General features: G+C 40.0%; 1 protein-coding gene and 1 non-coding gene across 3 annotated transcripts in view; both read left to right on the top strand.

The window, feature by feature from the left end:
• LOC133453072 (low-density lipoprotein receptor-related protein 8-like) overlaps nucleotides 1–4,587 on the top strand; it is a 196,729-nt gene extending 192,142 nt beyond the window's left edge. The window contains exon 18 of one of the 2 annotated variants that reach the window (XM_061732927.1): nucleotides 2,350–4,587. In XM_061732927.1, coding sequence (XP_061588911.1) covers nucleotides 2,350–2,672 — 323 coding nt within the window. In that variant the 3' untranslated portion in view covers nucleotides 2,673–4,587. Of the gene's footprint in view, nucleotides 1–2,331 lie in introns of both variants that reach the window. The other variant, XM_061732926.1, reaches the window with a different exon arrangement.
• A 5,006-nt stretch (nucleotides 4,588–9,593) lies between these two features.
• Nucleotides 9,594–9,808, top strand: LOC133453192 (small nucleolar RNA U3). The gene has a single exon (XR_009783316.1). It is a non-coding gene; the product is annotated as a small nucleolar RNA U3 (small nucleolar RNA).
• The last annotated feature ends 3,034 nt before the right edge of the window (nucleotides 9,809–12,842 follow it).

Below are 12,842 nucleotides of genomic sequence, written 5' to 3'. Positions count from 1 at the left end.
CTCCCCGTGCTTGCGTGGGTTTTCTCCGGGTACTCCGGCTTCCTCCCACAGTCCAAAACATGCATATTAGGTTAATTGGTGATTCTAAATTGTCCGTAGGTGTGAGTGTGATTGTGAGCATGGTTTGTGTGTCTATATGTGGCCCTGTGATGGACTGGTGACCTGTCCAGGGTGTAACCCCTGCCTCTCACCTAAAATAAGCTGGGATAGGCTCCAGCAGACCCCCGTGACCCCGCAAGGGATAAAGCGGGTAAGATAATGAATGAATGAATGAATGAAAGAGTTGACTTTACTTGCAAATGAATTTTGCACATACTAAAAATTAAGTAGTTTATACAAAGACTAGTCTTTCTTGATCTACATAAAAATCTCATGTGAAAAAGTCGCCTTAATTTTTTTAAAGTAGATCAAGCAATGGGCCGCTCGGTGGCGCAGTGGGTTAAGCAGCGGCTCATATACTGAGGCTACAGTCCTCCTGCAGCGGTCGCAGGTTCGAATCCCGGCCTGCGCACCTTTGCTGCATGTCATCCCCGATCTCTCTCTCTCTTCCCCTTTCATATCTGCAGCTTAAATAAAGGGCCACTAGAGCCCAAAAAAATCTTAAAAAAAAAAAAAAAAAAAAAAAAAAAAAGTAGATCAAGCAAGATATATTTTACTGTGGTTTCTACTTAAACAAATAAAGCATGTTTCATCTAAACGTTGGTCAATCTGCCCAATAGATTAAAACTGTTAAAGGAAAAGAAAATACAACGAGATCATTGCTTGTTGTTTGTGTGTAAATTAAAAGTGGCCTGGGATTACAGAAATGCTGCTTGTTAAGGACAAAATGCACAATGTCTTGTTTTTTGAACAAATGCAGATTAAGTTCAAAACTAGATGTATTCATGTAAAGCAACAAACTTAATTTTTAATTGTTAATATCACAGATTTAAATAAGTTATATTTTACATGCGCTTAGATGTATTTTTTTCAGTGTAGTAGGTGTATTGTACGTGCTAAACTAAGACATAACAGTGAAGTAAATGAACCCGAACGAGCCATTTCATCATCACGCTCTCATTAAATGCATAACAAGGTGAGGTTGTAGAAGAAGGTGCAAATGAAGCATGAAGCCAGTGTCAGTGCTTTATTGGTGGAATGAATAAGTGCTAAATGAAATTAGGGAGTTTATTTACACACAGGTCCACTGGGATTATTTACTAAGTGATTATGTGCTTTTAACATTTTAATTTGGCCCCCGCAAGCACTTAAAAATGAAATGATTCAGATCTGGGGCTGAGCTTTGCCAAATGTATCTAAAGTCTCTAGTCTGGTCTCCAGCAGGAGGTTCCAGGTTTCTTCCTCCTAAAGGGGAGTTTTTACCTGCCATTGTTTATGTAATAATTGCTCGGGGGTCATGATCTGGTCTCTGGAAAGATCCTAGAGACAACCTCTGTTGTAATAATTCAATTCAATTTTATTTCTATAGCGTCCATTACAGAGGTGTCTTCAGTATTCACATTCATTACTCAGGTAGAAGTATAGATACTAGAGTTTAAAAATACTCCTGTAGAAGTTGAAGTATCAACTCAAGTTTTTTACTCAAGTAAAAGTATAAAAGAACTGGTTTCAAAACTACTTAAAGTATAAAAGTAAAAGTAATGTAAGGGGGAAAAAAGCCATTAAGGACAAAAGCCATTGAAATGAATGCATCTTAGTATAATGCAAATATATTAAAGAACCATATATGTGTACTATTGAGCATTAACATGTGTTTCAGAGAGCAGGAGATATGATGACTAGTGTCCTATAAGTATTGTAATGGTGCAAAAAGTCAAACTTCAGAGGCATGTTATCATTTATCCTAACCTTTATTGGAATGTACATCCAAGTTTAGTTGCAGGAATCTGAGGGAACGGATGTAAGAACAAAACTGGACAAGAACATCTGAAACAACCACAACCAAATTCACTCTATCCGGATGGAGCAATTTAACTGGATAGTTTTTTTTTAAAGGCCGAAATGAAATAGAGTAACGAGGCTGTTTTTAAAATGTAAGGAGTAAAAAGTACAGATAATTGCGTGAAAATGTAAGGAGTAAAAGTAAAAAGTCGTCTGAAAAATAATTACTCCAGTGAAGTATAGATAACCCAAATTTCTACTTAAGTAAGGTAAGGAAGTATTTGTACTTCGTTACTTGACACCTCTGCACACCACCTCTCCATCCCCCCCCCTCTCGGTCCCTGCATGCCTGCTCTGCCCCCTCTGTGCCCGTCATTCCATGAACCTGTTCTGCCTGGTTAACGCTCCCCCCTTCCCGTGTCCCCGCCGCTGTGTGTTAAACGCATGCAGTTCCTATCGTTGCCACAGTGGTGTTCGGCCTGGTCTGCGCCGGCGTCTACGTGGCGTGGCGCAACTGGCGGCGCAACTCCACCAAGAGCATGAACTTCGACAACCCCGTCTACCGCAAGACCACGGGCGAGGGCGAGGAGGACGAGATCCACATCGGCCGGAGCGACGGCGTGGGCCACCACCACCACCCGTACCCCCAGGGCGTGGGCGTGGGCGTGGGCGTGGTCGGGGCCGGGGGCGGCTCCTGCCCGCAGTTCATCGCCCTGCCGCTGGGGGCCAGCATGGCCGACCCCGGGACGCACTGGTACACGGAGCAGCCCATGCTCTCCACCGCCAAGTGACCCGCGGCCGGGCCCGCGTCCGGGGAAGACGGCCGCTCAGGCGCACGCACACACGCAGGGACGTCCCTGGGGACTAGGTGAAGGACAACCATCGGTCAGTCATGCAGCCAATCACAGCCATCGTCTGCCATCTTTCACCTCGGAACCACCGTTATTCATAAACTGGGACAAAAAAAAAACCATCATTTAGAAACCAAATTCGTACCTGTTCTCCGGTAAACCCTGAGACCCAACATGATTAAAGTGTGCCAACCTGCTCCTGATTGGGGCAGAAGCTGGAATATGGACTGGGATCACATCTCCATTGGACTGTTCCACTGAGATTCACGTGAGGTCTGTGCTGTGTGTCGTGTCTTGTGATGGGGCCGGCGAGGGATCCCGGTTTTGTCCTTGATGTATTAATTTGGGCTTTGAGTTATTCCTGGTGAGCCGTGGAGGACTGAACTCTGAAACTGGGACAGCCCGCGCGCTGATGGGACAATCTGTACAGGTTGGTGTGAGAATCAATCAAAAAAGTGTCATTCCTTGAGTTTGTCCTGTGTCGTGAACATCTGTGGTGGATGGGTTTGTTTCAGGGTTGCAGGGACAAGTCGTCTCAACATTTCAACACTGAACAGGCTGTGTTTTTATTTTGCTCGACTGAAAAGAGCCATACTTTTTTGTCTTGATTTGTTCCCCTTTTGACCAGAGAGAAAATGTGGTTGAAGACGATGGATTTTACACAGAAGCTTTCTTTTTATTGTGGCTTGTTTTAGATGTTAAATGGTTTGAGAAGAGCAATAAGCTGCAGCTCTCAGCCAGCTGTGGTGTAACGTGAGTAACATGTTCATCTGATGACCTGCTTTCAACTGTGACATATGCACACATATGCACACATAAACACAAATAAACTGTTCTCCAGAGGACAGACACAATGCATTGGCCCTCCCAAAACACAAACAGCATGCGTAACTGCTGAGGCGTCCGCTCATCGCTCGTGTTTGGTGCAGCTGACTCCTGGGCCGGCTGCAAACCCTCCTGAGACGGCTGCTCTCTGGGTCTGGGAGAAACGGCGAGCCGCGCTGACGTATCCTGCCCTGCCGGGGGGCGGGTTGGAGGCCGGAGCAGCCGGAGCAGCCCCCCACCCCTGACAACGTCCTCCCATTCCCCCACACCTCTATCTTCTGTGTGCATGTGTGCCAACGTTCATCCCACAGCCATATCTGAACTGTTTTGTATGCTCTCTGTTGCACAACCCTCTCTCCGAATGCCTTCTGTATTGTGCATGCGTGGAGGACGACGCGGTGCGGGCCGTGCGGCGCTGCGTGGAAGCACAGGCATGCACGTGCGTGAGTGTTGAGTGTGCGCGTGAACGTGTGTGACACCGGTAAAGCTTTGAGGGTGCTTTTTGATTCATTGGGTTGTAAATATGTTTTTTCATAATGTTTTTTGATAATGTATGATATAGCGATGTAAAAGAGAACCTGTACATAAGATTTTAGATAAAGTCTTGACACGTATATTAATTTATTTGTATAAAGAAAGAACACTTTTCCTCGATTGTAATTTTCCACCAAAGTGGTTTGTTTGGTTTGTGTTGTTTCTTGCTGTGCATCCTCTTTTTCTGCATCCCTTCTTTCATTATTGAGGCACATACAACACGGAGCTCCCTCCTGAGAAAGGCCGACATCTTTCCAACATTTCCTAACTTTGATGTTAATAAAAGTATTTGTTTTTGTTTTTTTGTGCCTTTTGGTTTACACCTTCATTTTATTCTTGTTTTTTTTTTCTTTCATGATAAGAGCCGAGATCAGTCAGCTACTGTACATGTGATGAGGAGCTGTGTTGAGACCAAACTGAGTCCACCTTTTTTGATTTTCTGTAATGGATTACTTTTGAATATCTCTATATATTGATATATAAACTCTGAGAAAAAACCCCAGCATCTGTGCCCTTCAATTTTGTTCTGCACATTTTTTATTTTTTATTTTATTCTTCATTTCATTCATTAAAGGAAAAACAAAACAGTTCAATATAATTACAACAAATCTCTTTCCTTGAATGAAAGGGAACAGAAAAATGACTAAGGCCCAATCCCAATTCAACTTCAATCACCCTTCTTTTCTTCCCTAACCCCTAAAAAAGAAGGGGGAGATTTTAGGGCACTTGAAATCTAGTGCACTTGGCCCAGGTGCCTGTCCCATTCTCCTACTCCCCCTCGTTTTCATCCCTACCCTGATCAGGAAGCTGAGAGCCAAAAGCTGTTTTAATTTCTGGTGTTAATATGCCACTTTATTAAGTTTTAATATTTTTTCAGGCATAAAGGTAACCTTAAGATCCGCAACCGGGGCTCAGTTTATCCAAATAACGCCTGTTAAGAAATTTGACCCGATGTTTTCTGAGATGAGAAGAGCCGCCGCCCCCGGGGAGCAGCCTCAGCTCACAGCCCGAAAACAGACGTGTCCGCCGGGTCAAGCTGCTCCGTCGTCCCGGGAGAGAAACCTGGAGCTCTGTGGAGAATTACGCTGGCTGAAATAAATCATTTAGGAAGATAAATGTTGGTTTAATAGATGAAATCTAACAGTTGTAGCTACGCCTGTTAAGAAATTTGCTCCGAAATTTCGAGATTTCTGTCTGCCGGCTCCGGAGCTTGGGTCCGCGTTAAATCGACGCAGAGCCTACGGCGTAGGGTACGGCGTAGGGTACGGCGTACGGCGCGCGTCGCCGCGTACATCGACGCAGAGCCTACGGCGTAGGTTACGTAACCTACACCGTAGGCTCTGCGTTGGTGTAACGCGGAACCATAAATCCCTATATTCTGGCGTGATCTTCCGCAACTTTATCTGAAAGTGTGTAAATTACCCAGATAACAGCTGGATTACTTTGTGGTTTCTGAAAACTATTATATCAGAAACATCCAAAACAAATCTGACGAGTCACAGGATTATTTCTCTCTATTTCTCTGAGACGAGTCTGCCTGTTTGCCTTCGGTCGGCGAGTCAAATCGATGCAGAGCCTACGGCATAGCTTACGTAGCCTGCGGCGTAGGTTACGTAGCCTACGGCGTAACCTTACAGCCTTTACTCCAGCGCGATTCTTCGCGAACAACTGACAAAAAAGGGATTATGTACATTCACTGAGTGAATATTATGAAAGTAAAATATTGGTTTGTCACTAGAAATGTAATCAAAACTCATTTTTATGCAGAAACTAACTCAAAATATTGATTTTATTCACAAAAAAATAAGAAATGTCCGCCATGTTTTTTTTTTTGATTCAGTCCGCAAATGACGACGAAAAGCATTCTGGGAAATTTTCATACCCCCTCGCTCGCCAAGTCAGCATCTGAAATCCTTTGATCCGTAGGGGCTATTCTCAGCCCCTAGCCCTCGTTATGCCCCCTCCCCCTAGGTGAAAAGAGGAATTGGGACACCACTACCTTCACGGGAAAGCGCAAAAGTTAGGGTTAGTGAAGAAAACGAGGGCGAGGGGTTCAATTGGGACGCAGCCTAAGCTTATTTCATCTGTCCCTTTTTCTTAAGAAATCAAATTTCAATTAATGTAATAATAAAAAAACAAATTCCGCAATTAAAAAAACAAACCAAAACTACAACAAAGTTATAAAATAACAAAATAGCTGTCATCAAACACAGATAGTCGTTTCTTTATTGATTCAAAGAAAAAAAATATGACAATGGTGCTAAAAAAAGAAAAAAAAGAAAACCCACCTAACTTTTACACAATTATCATGATATTTTTTCATCAAACTGGCTTTTATTATTCTTTTAAATGTAATATTTGATTTGCATTCTTTGGCTTCTGTACCCAGATTGTTCCATAAACTGATACCTTTTACAGAGGAGTTAAATTGTGGAAAACAAATCCAACTTTGTGTGAGCGAGAGCTTTTATTTCGGTGTCTGAAGTCGCTACCAACGAATGCTCCAACAACCTGCCACCTTATCTGGGGCAAAGCGGGTTTGAGACCGTCGTTTAGGAAGGTCCGGCTCGGCGCTGGACTGGGACGTCACAGAGCCAGGTGAGAGTTAGATAGAGGGAATGCATGGACGTCACATTCCCACTGAGTGGCAAAAACGGCTGCAACTGGTGGAGAAGACGGGATAACAGCCGGAAATTAAAGTAAATATTTTAAAGGCAGTTGGACTTGACAGTGACCCGTACAGTTATCTGAAGAACCAGTGGTTCATGGACATTAATATTTGGTACAGTTACCAAGAACCAGTGGTCCATGGACATTAATATTTGGTACAGTTACCAAGAACCAGTGGTCCATGGACATTAATATTTGGCCACCAATCCAGTTTCCTGATATTTATATGTACTTAATTTCTACACTGGGGAAATACACGAAGCAAAGCTTGAAGGCATACAAAAGTCTTGATGCTTGGTCCTACTTCAAGGCAGGATTTGTTGTAGAAATTAAAGTGATGAGGACACCGAACTTTATGATTTGATCGTTTAACGTTAGCTACCCAAAAATCCAACATTACCTGATACAAAATGGGAACCACAAATCCACGTTTCTGTGTCTGGAATCCAGTTGTTTCTGTGAATTGCAGCGAACCATTTGTCTCTCTTAAGCTTTTTTTCGGCAGTCTGTAAAACGATAACTCTGATTTCTTGCTAAATCTATGAGTACAGTCGATCGCACAACAGCTCTTTCACATTTTAGATGTTTTCCAGTTGCTCAAACTGAAAGTTTACGCTGACACTCAGTCTTTCTGACACTCAGTCTTTCTGACACTCGTAACCCGCTGTGAAGTCGCATCTGTGATGTCATGTGCATTCCCTCTGTTATCCAGTTCAGGCACACATGACGCTGCGTTTCCTCAGCGACGGGTAGCACAAGCCTCAATGTCAGTTTCAGGGGAGGCAGGTGAGGCGGCCTGTCGGGTAAACAATCCTACGCTCTGACGAGCCACAACCATCAGCACTACGCCTGTGTTGAAAAGATCTATTTTCTGATTCTAGATCGATTCTCATATTCATTCCTAAAAATCGATTTGATTGTCTAAAGATTGATTTTTTTTCATCATTACATTACAACTTTTGGTATTTTTTTGTTTATGCCCAAAAAAGGAATGTTTTGTTGGACACGAGAATAACTGGTGCCATGTTTTTGTCTTTAAATGTGTTTAAAGTTATGAAAACGTTTTCAGTTATAAATGCATAAATTGTCTATATCTCATTACTTTATACACTGTCTTGGAGTTACATTTGCATAAAATGCTATAAACCAAATTCTCAAAAATGTAAAACCGAAATAGACCGAAAATGGAAAAAATTAAAACGGAATGTGGGAAAAAATAAAACCGATTTAATACGTCCTCTGTTGCCCTGGATCTGTTTGGTAATTCTGACCCACGATGTTTCTGTTTGCAGTTCTATCAGCATTCTGGGAGCTGATTGGTCCTTACAGCATCATTAGCTGCAATACTTGCTGTTGAATCTCAATATAATACTAGTATTAATATGTTGCACAACTACAGTCATATAATTCATTCAACAGCTCAAAAAACTGTTTTAATAACACTAACCCAAATCAATATCGGAATAGAATCGGATTGAATCAAATCTTGATAATCGATTCTGAATCTTAAGAATCGGAATCTAATCGATTCTTGACATTTGAATGGATCCCCAGCCCTAATCAGCGTTATGTATAAAGTCTTTCAGTACCTGTGAGCAGGAGCTGCTCTTCAGCTTCCCTCCATCAAAGTGAACCAACGACGCCACCGAGTGGCCAGAGGCGTCACATCCCAACATCTGGGAGGAATCTTCAGGTGGGGGATTTTAGCCGCTGTCCTTTTAAAAAAGCATCCCATTTGATGATCGTGACTTTAAACATCAGAACTGAAGAGATTATTACCACAAATGTACACATCACGGCCTGCAGCTCCAATGGTTTCACATTTTTATGTTTTCTGCATATTGCTTGAAGACATAAATGTGTACTTTTACTAACCTTTACTCTTTGAGGAAGTCGGTAAAAACATAAATGGGGAATCTTTTGATGAGGTAAGATGCTGCTTGTGTTTCCAACCTGCTGCCATCAGTTCAACAGTATTTATTTTTACCCTAAAGAGGCGTGGTCACCCTGGGGGCTTTAACAGAGAGCAGAGCTGTTTCTCATCTTCTATGAGCAAAGCAGCAACGATATGGTTGAATTCCTGAATTACTGGGTTGTTTTTTTCAATTATTATTTTTATACGCTATTATAGCAGTATTTTTTTGACAACCTTGAATGAGGAACATATGACTGGAAAAAAAAGTATTTTATTTAAAAGACAAAATACAAAACAATGCTGTGCGTTTGCCCAAGTACAAATATTTTGCCACAAACTGAATAGTTTTTCTCATGTATGATTTGACTTTTTTCTTTTCCAGAAATTTAACAACTAAAATTAAATAAATAAATGAAAGTAAATAAGTAAACTATGAAAAAGTCCCAAACACATGCTCCAGCCTGAGGCCGGCGCGGTCGTCACGTGATCCCGCTGCACCAATAGGATGCGCGTTACTAGTAAACACAATATATTAATATTAATAACCCAATATCGCGCTACAGTTTGTCACCGTGACGTTTTTGTATCGCGAAATTCCGTGGCACGATACATGGTTACACCCATAGACATATATACGTATATATGTCTATGGTTACACTCCTAATATATTTTAAACTTTAAAATCCACACAACCGTAGTCGCAAAGGATTGTGGGTAATCTCAAATAGAGTAACACAATCTAATTTACTGTATTTGTTTCTGTACCGTTCAGACCGAAATAACATTGTTAAAGTTTGTTTTTAATTCTTTATTGTATATTAACTTGCCGTTTTGGGACTACTTGTCAACAGAATTGCACCCTTACTGAGAAGGATGTGTCCGTGCATGACCTTCTGTTTCCGGGTGCTGAGGGGGTTAAGACTATACTTTCAGGGATCATTTCTATAGTTCTTGACTTGAGAAATGTTTTTCTAAAGTGTTTGGTCTCGCTGTCCACGATGATGAGTCGTGATACCCCCTTTTGAGCGTGAAGCGGGCAAGAAATAATGATTTATTTCATATGTTTCTTGGCATTGATGACCGTTCTGTGCTCCTCCTGGAGTATTGAGGGAGGGGGTATGATCAGAGTGGTAGCTCATTGCTGTTAAATAAATTAATACAATAATAATATGCTTACCGGTGTATTGAAGATGTGATCCTTGATATTGTCAAAAGTTTTGTTTTCATAGGGATCTAAGGAATTTCTGTCTTAATTTCATGAAGGAGCATCATCATACGGAAGCGTAGTGTTGCTTGCTACCACAGAAAAAGAAAAAAATCAGTTTCACGTTATAACGTGAAAAGTTATAAAAAGTTATATTTTTCACGTATTACAATATACAAACTTATCACGTTATAACTTGATGATTTATTGTTAGAACAATATAATATTGATCACATTATAATGTGATATTTTTCACGTTATTACAATATACACACTAATGTTATAACGTGATAAATAGTATATTGTCCTAACAAACTATCACGTTATAACGTGATAAGTTTATTGTTATAACGTGATATTTTTCTCATTATTACAATATACACACTAATCACGTTATAACGTGATAATTTATTGTTCTAACAATAAACCTTTCACATTATAACGTGATACTGATATATTTTTTATTCTGGGGTGGCAGCACTACGCTTCCGTATCATCATGTAGTGATGTATATATAAAGATAAGATTCTCTGCAAGACGAATATGCTTCCATGTGTCATTGTGAACTAGTATTATTGTTTTTTATTTTGCCAGTCAGGCGTTAAAATGTCTGTCACAAGTATTTTTATTCCTTCATCCTTCACTTCAATTTACAATGTGACTTAATGGTGATGCCGTTTTTTAAACTGAACGGCTAGACTGGACATGTATATTTGTGAATCAGCATTTTCTAACTACTTTGATCTTTTTAAGTGTGCATAATATCATTCTTCCTAGATCAAATGTAATTATATAACATTACAGTAATACAGCAGTCAACATTTGAAGTGGATCAAAACTACACTTATGCCATGCAAATTTTTTAATACAATTTTTAACTTTAACTTTTATGAAACGTTCTTTATATATACACCGGTACATATATCTGAATATACAGTTCAGTATAGTACATTGCAGGTTGAAATCAAAAGTTGTCCTAAATGTGTCATACACTGTTAACCCAAATAAGTTCACAGAACTCAACATTTGTTTTAAGTTTCCACAACTTAAAACTTTCTATTTTCCTCAACTCATAATCTGTGGGAAATACACTCAAAATTTTTAATATTCCTCAGCTCAGTCAATAATGTTTGAAAAAAATGAAAGCGACACCACTGTTACAATTCAACCATTTTTTATTCAACAATGTGCCTTTTAAAAAAGGCATTGCACAGCCTTAACAATCAGTGCAAAATCTACAATTACATTTGTTTTTTACCATTTACATTGCAAGTGTTACTTTTATTCTGTGCAAACCAATAAAAAAGAATAAAAAAATAAAAGTACAAATCTGAGGTAGAAGAGGCAAACAGTGCAACAGCCATTTGTATACAGATAAATGAAATAAATGTACCTGGGCTTGGTGGGTTCTTCTCATGCCACACACTGATATTATACTGTATATCATCGGCTCATGGAGAGTAACTGCTCTTTATTACTAAAATACTGTTTTGCTGGACAGAAAACTTGAATGAGGTGGTTTGTCTTTTTAAGGTCAATTTTAATATCTTTGAGATCACTGAACACATCCACCAATCAGAAAACACAACGGAGCAGCTTATAAGATCTTATTTGTTGAGTGGTTGAGATTTGCAGGATTATGTGACATCACCGACTCAGATCATCCAGGATGTGGTTTGCACATCACCGACCTCAGGAAACATCCCACCCTGCAGAAGTGAGCGATGCACTCGAGCCGTTGCTGACTCCAACCCCTGAAACCAGCTGCCGTGAACAGAGCTGCAAAGACATGGTTGAAAAAGGAGCTGTTGTACTGTATCTGTGATATCATGTCATGAACATTTCATTAAGTCGTCATTTGAAAAAAAATTCTCTGTCAGCTCTTTTAACAAACTGAAAACTGAACTCGACAGCTATAGTATTTAAAAGCTCTGGTTATCAGGCGATTGTCTCAACGATCACATCTTTGCATTAGTGTTTTAATTGTCAAATTGGTTTAATTCACCGTACGAATTGTCACAGATTACTTTTGTAATACTGTATTTGACCCGGTCTTTGTACGTAGAAACGTAATTCTTGCCATTTTAAGAATGAGATGTACCTGCTGTACTCTGCTGCCCTTACTTTTTAACAACTTATTATTTTACCTCTTTTCTGATCATTTTATTTCATTTTATTTGTTATTTACTGTTTAATTGTCTTGCATAACCTTGAATAACCTTGTGTTGATGTGCTATACAAATAAACTTGCCTTGCCTTAATGAGACCCCTGTGATTCTTTGTGTCTGCTGCTGCCGTATCACCCACAATTGTGAGTTTATGAGTTTATTTCTTCAATCAGTCTCATTGGTCGTTCTTTTTCTGAAAATCTACGATGATTAAGCGAAAACCTTTTTCTCACTCCGAGTTCAGAAACTTGCAGACACACACTGGATCCGCTGTGTCATCTGTGAAGCGTCTCGGGGAGTTTTTACAGTCTCTGTAAACGTGGATCCACCAGCAAACCCCCAGACAGAAGAGGGCTGAGGGTTTTTGTGATGTTATGCATGCTGAAGCAGCAAAACGCACAAAAATGATCGGTTTTGAATGAATGAATGAAGTTTATTCAGTCATGACAACACAAAACAACACCAAAAAAACATTGTGCACAGCATTAACATTTCATACAAAACCAAAAATGTGTTGAACAATGACTGAAAAGGCTGAAGCAAACTGCGTATAAAAGCCTATCCTTTATTACCAACTTTCTTTTTGTGGCTACCGACCTCAAGAAAACCAAAAAGAGAACAGAAAAGCAAAAACAACAAAAGGCAAAGAAACAATAGAAAAGCAAATAAACATTTACAGATAGTCAATTGCACTTATAAGCTTCAAAAATAGCTTTACAAACCATTTTCTTAAAAACAAAAAGAGAATGACATGTTTTTAAATTTATGTTGGCATCATTCCAGAATTTAACTCC

This window comes from Cololabis saira, chromosome 10, assembly GCF_033807715.1.
Source record: "Cololabis saira isolate AMF1-May2022 chromosome 10, fColSai1.1, whole genome shotgun sequence".
NCBI lineage: Eukaryota > Metazoa > Chordata > Actinopteri > Beloniformes > Belonidae > Cololabis > Cololabis saira.
Note: the sequence above shows the minus strand (reverse complement) of the source record. Positions and strands in the feature narration are given on the sequence as shown.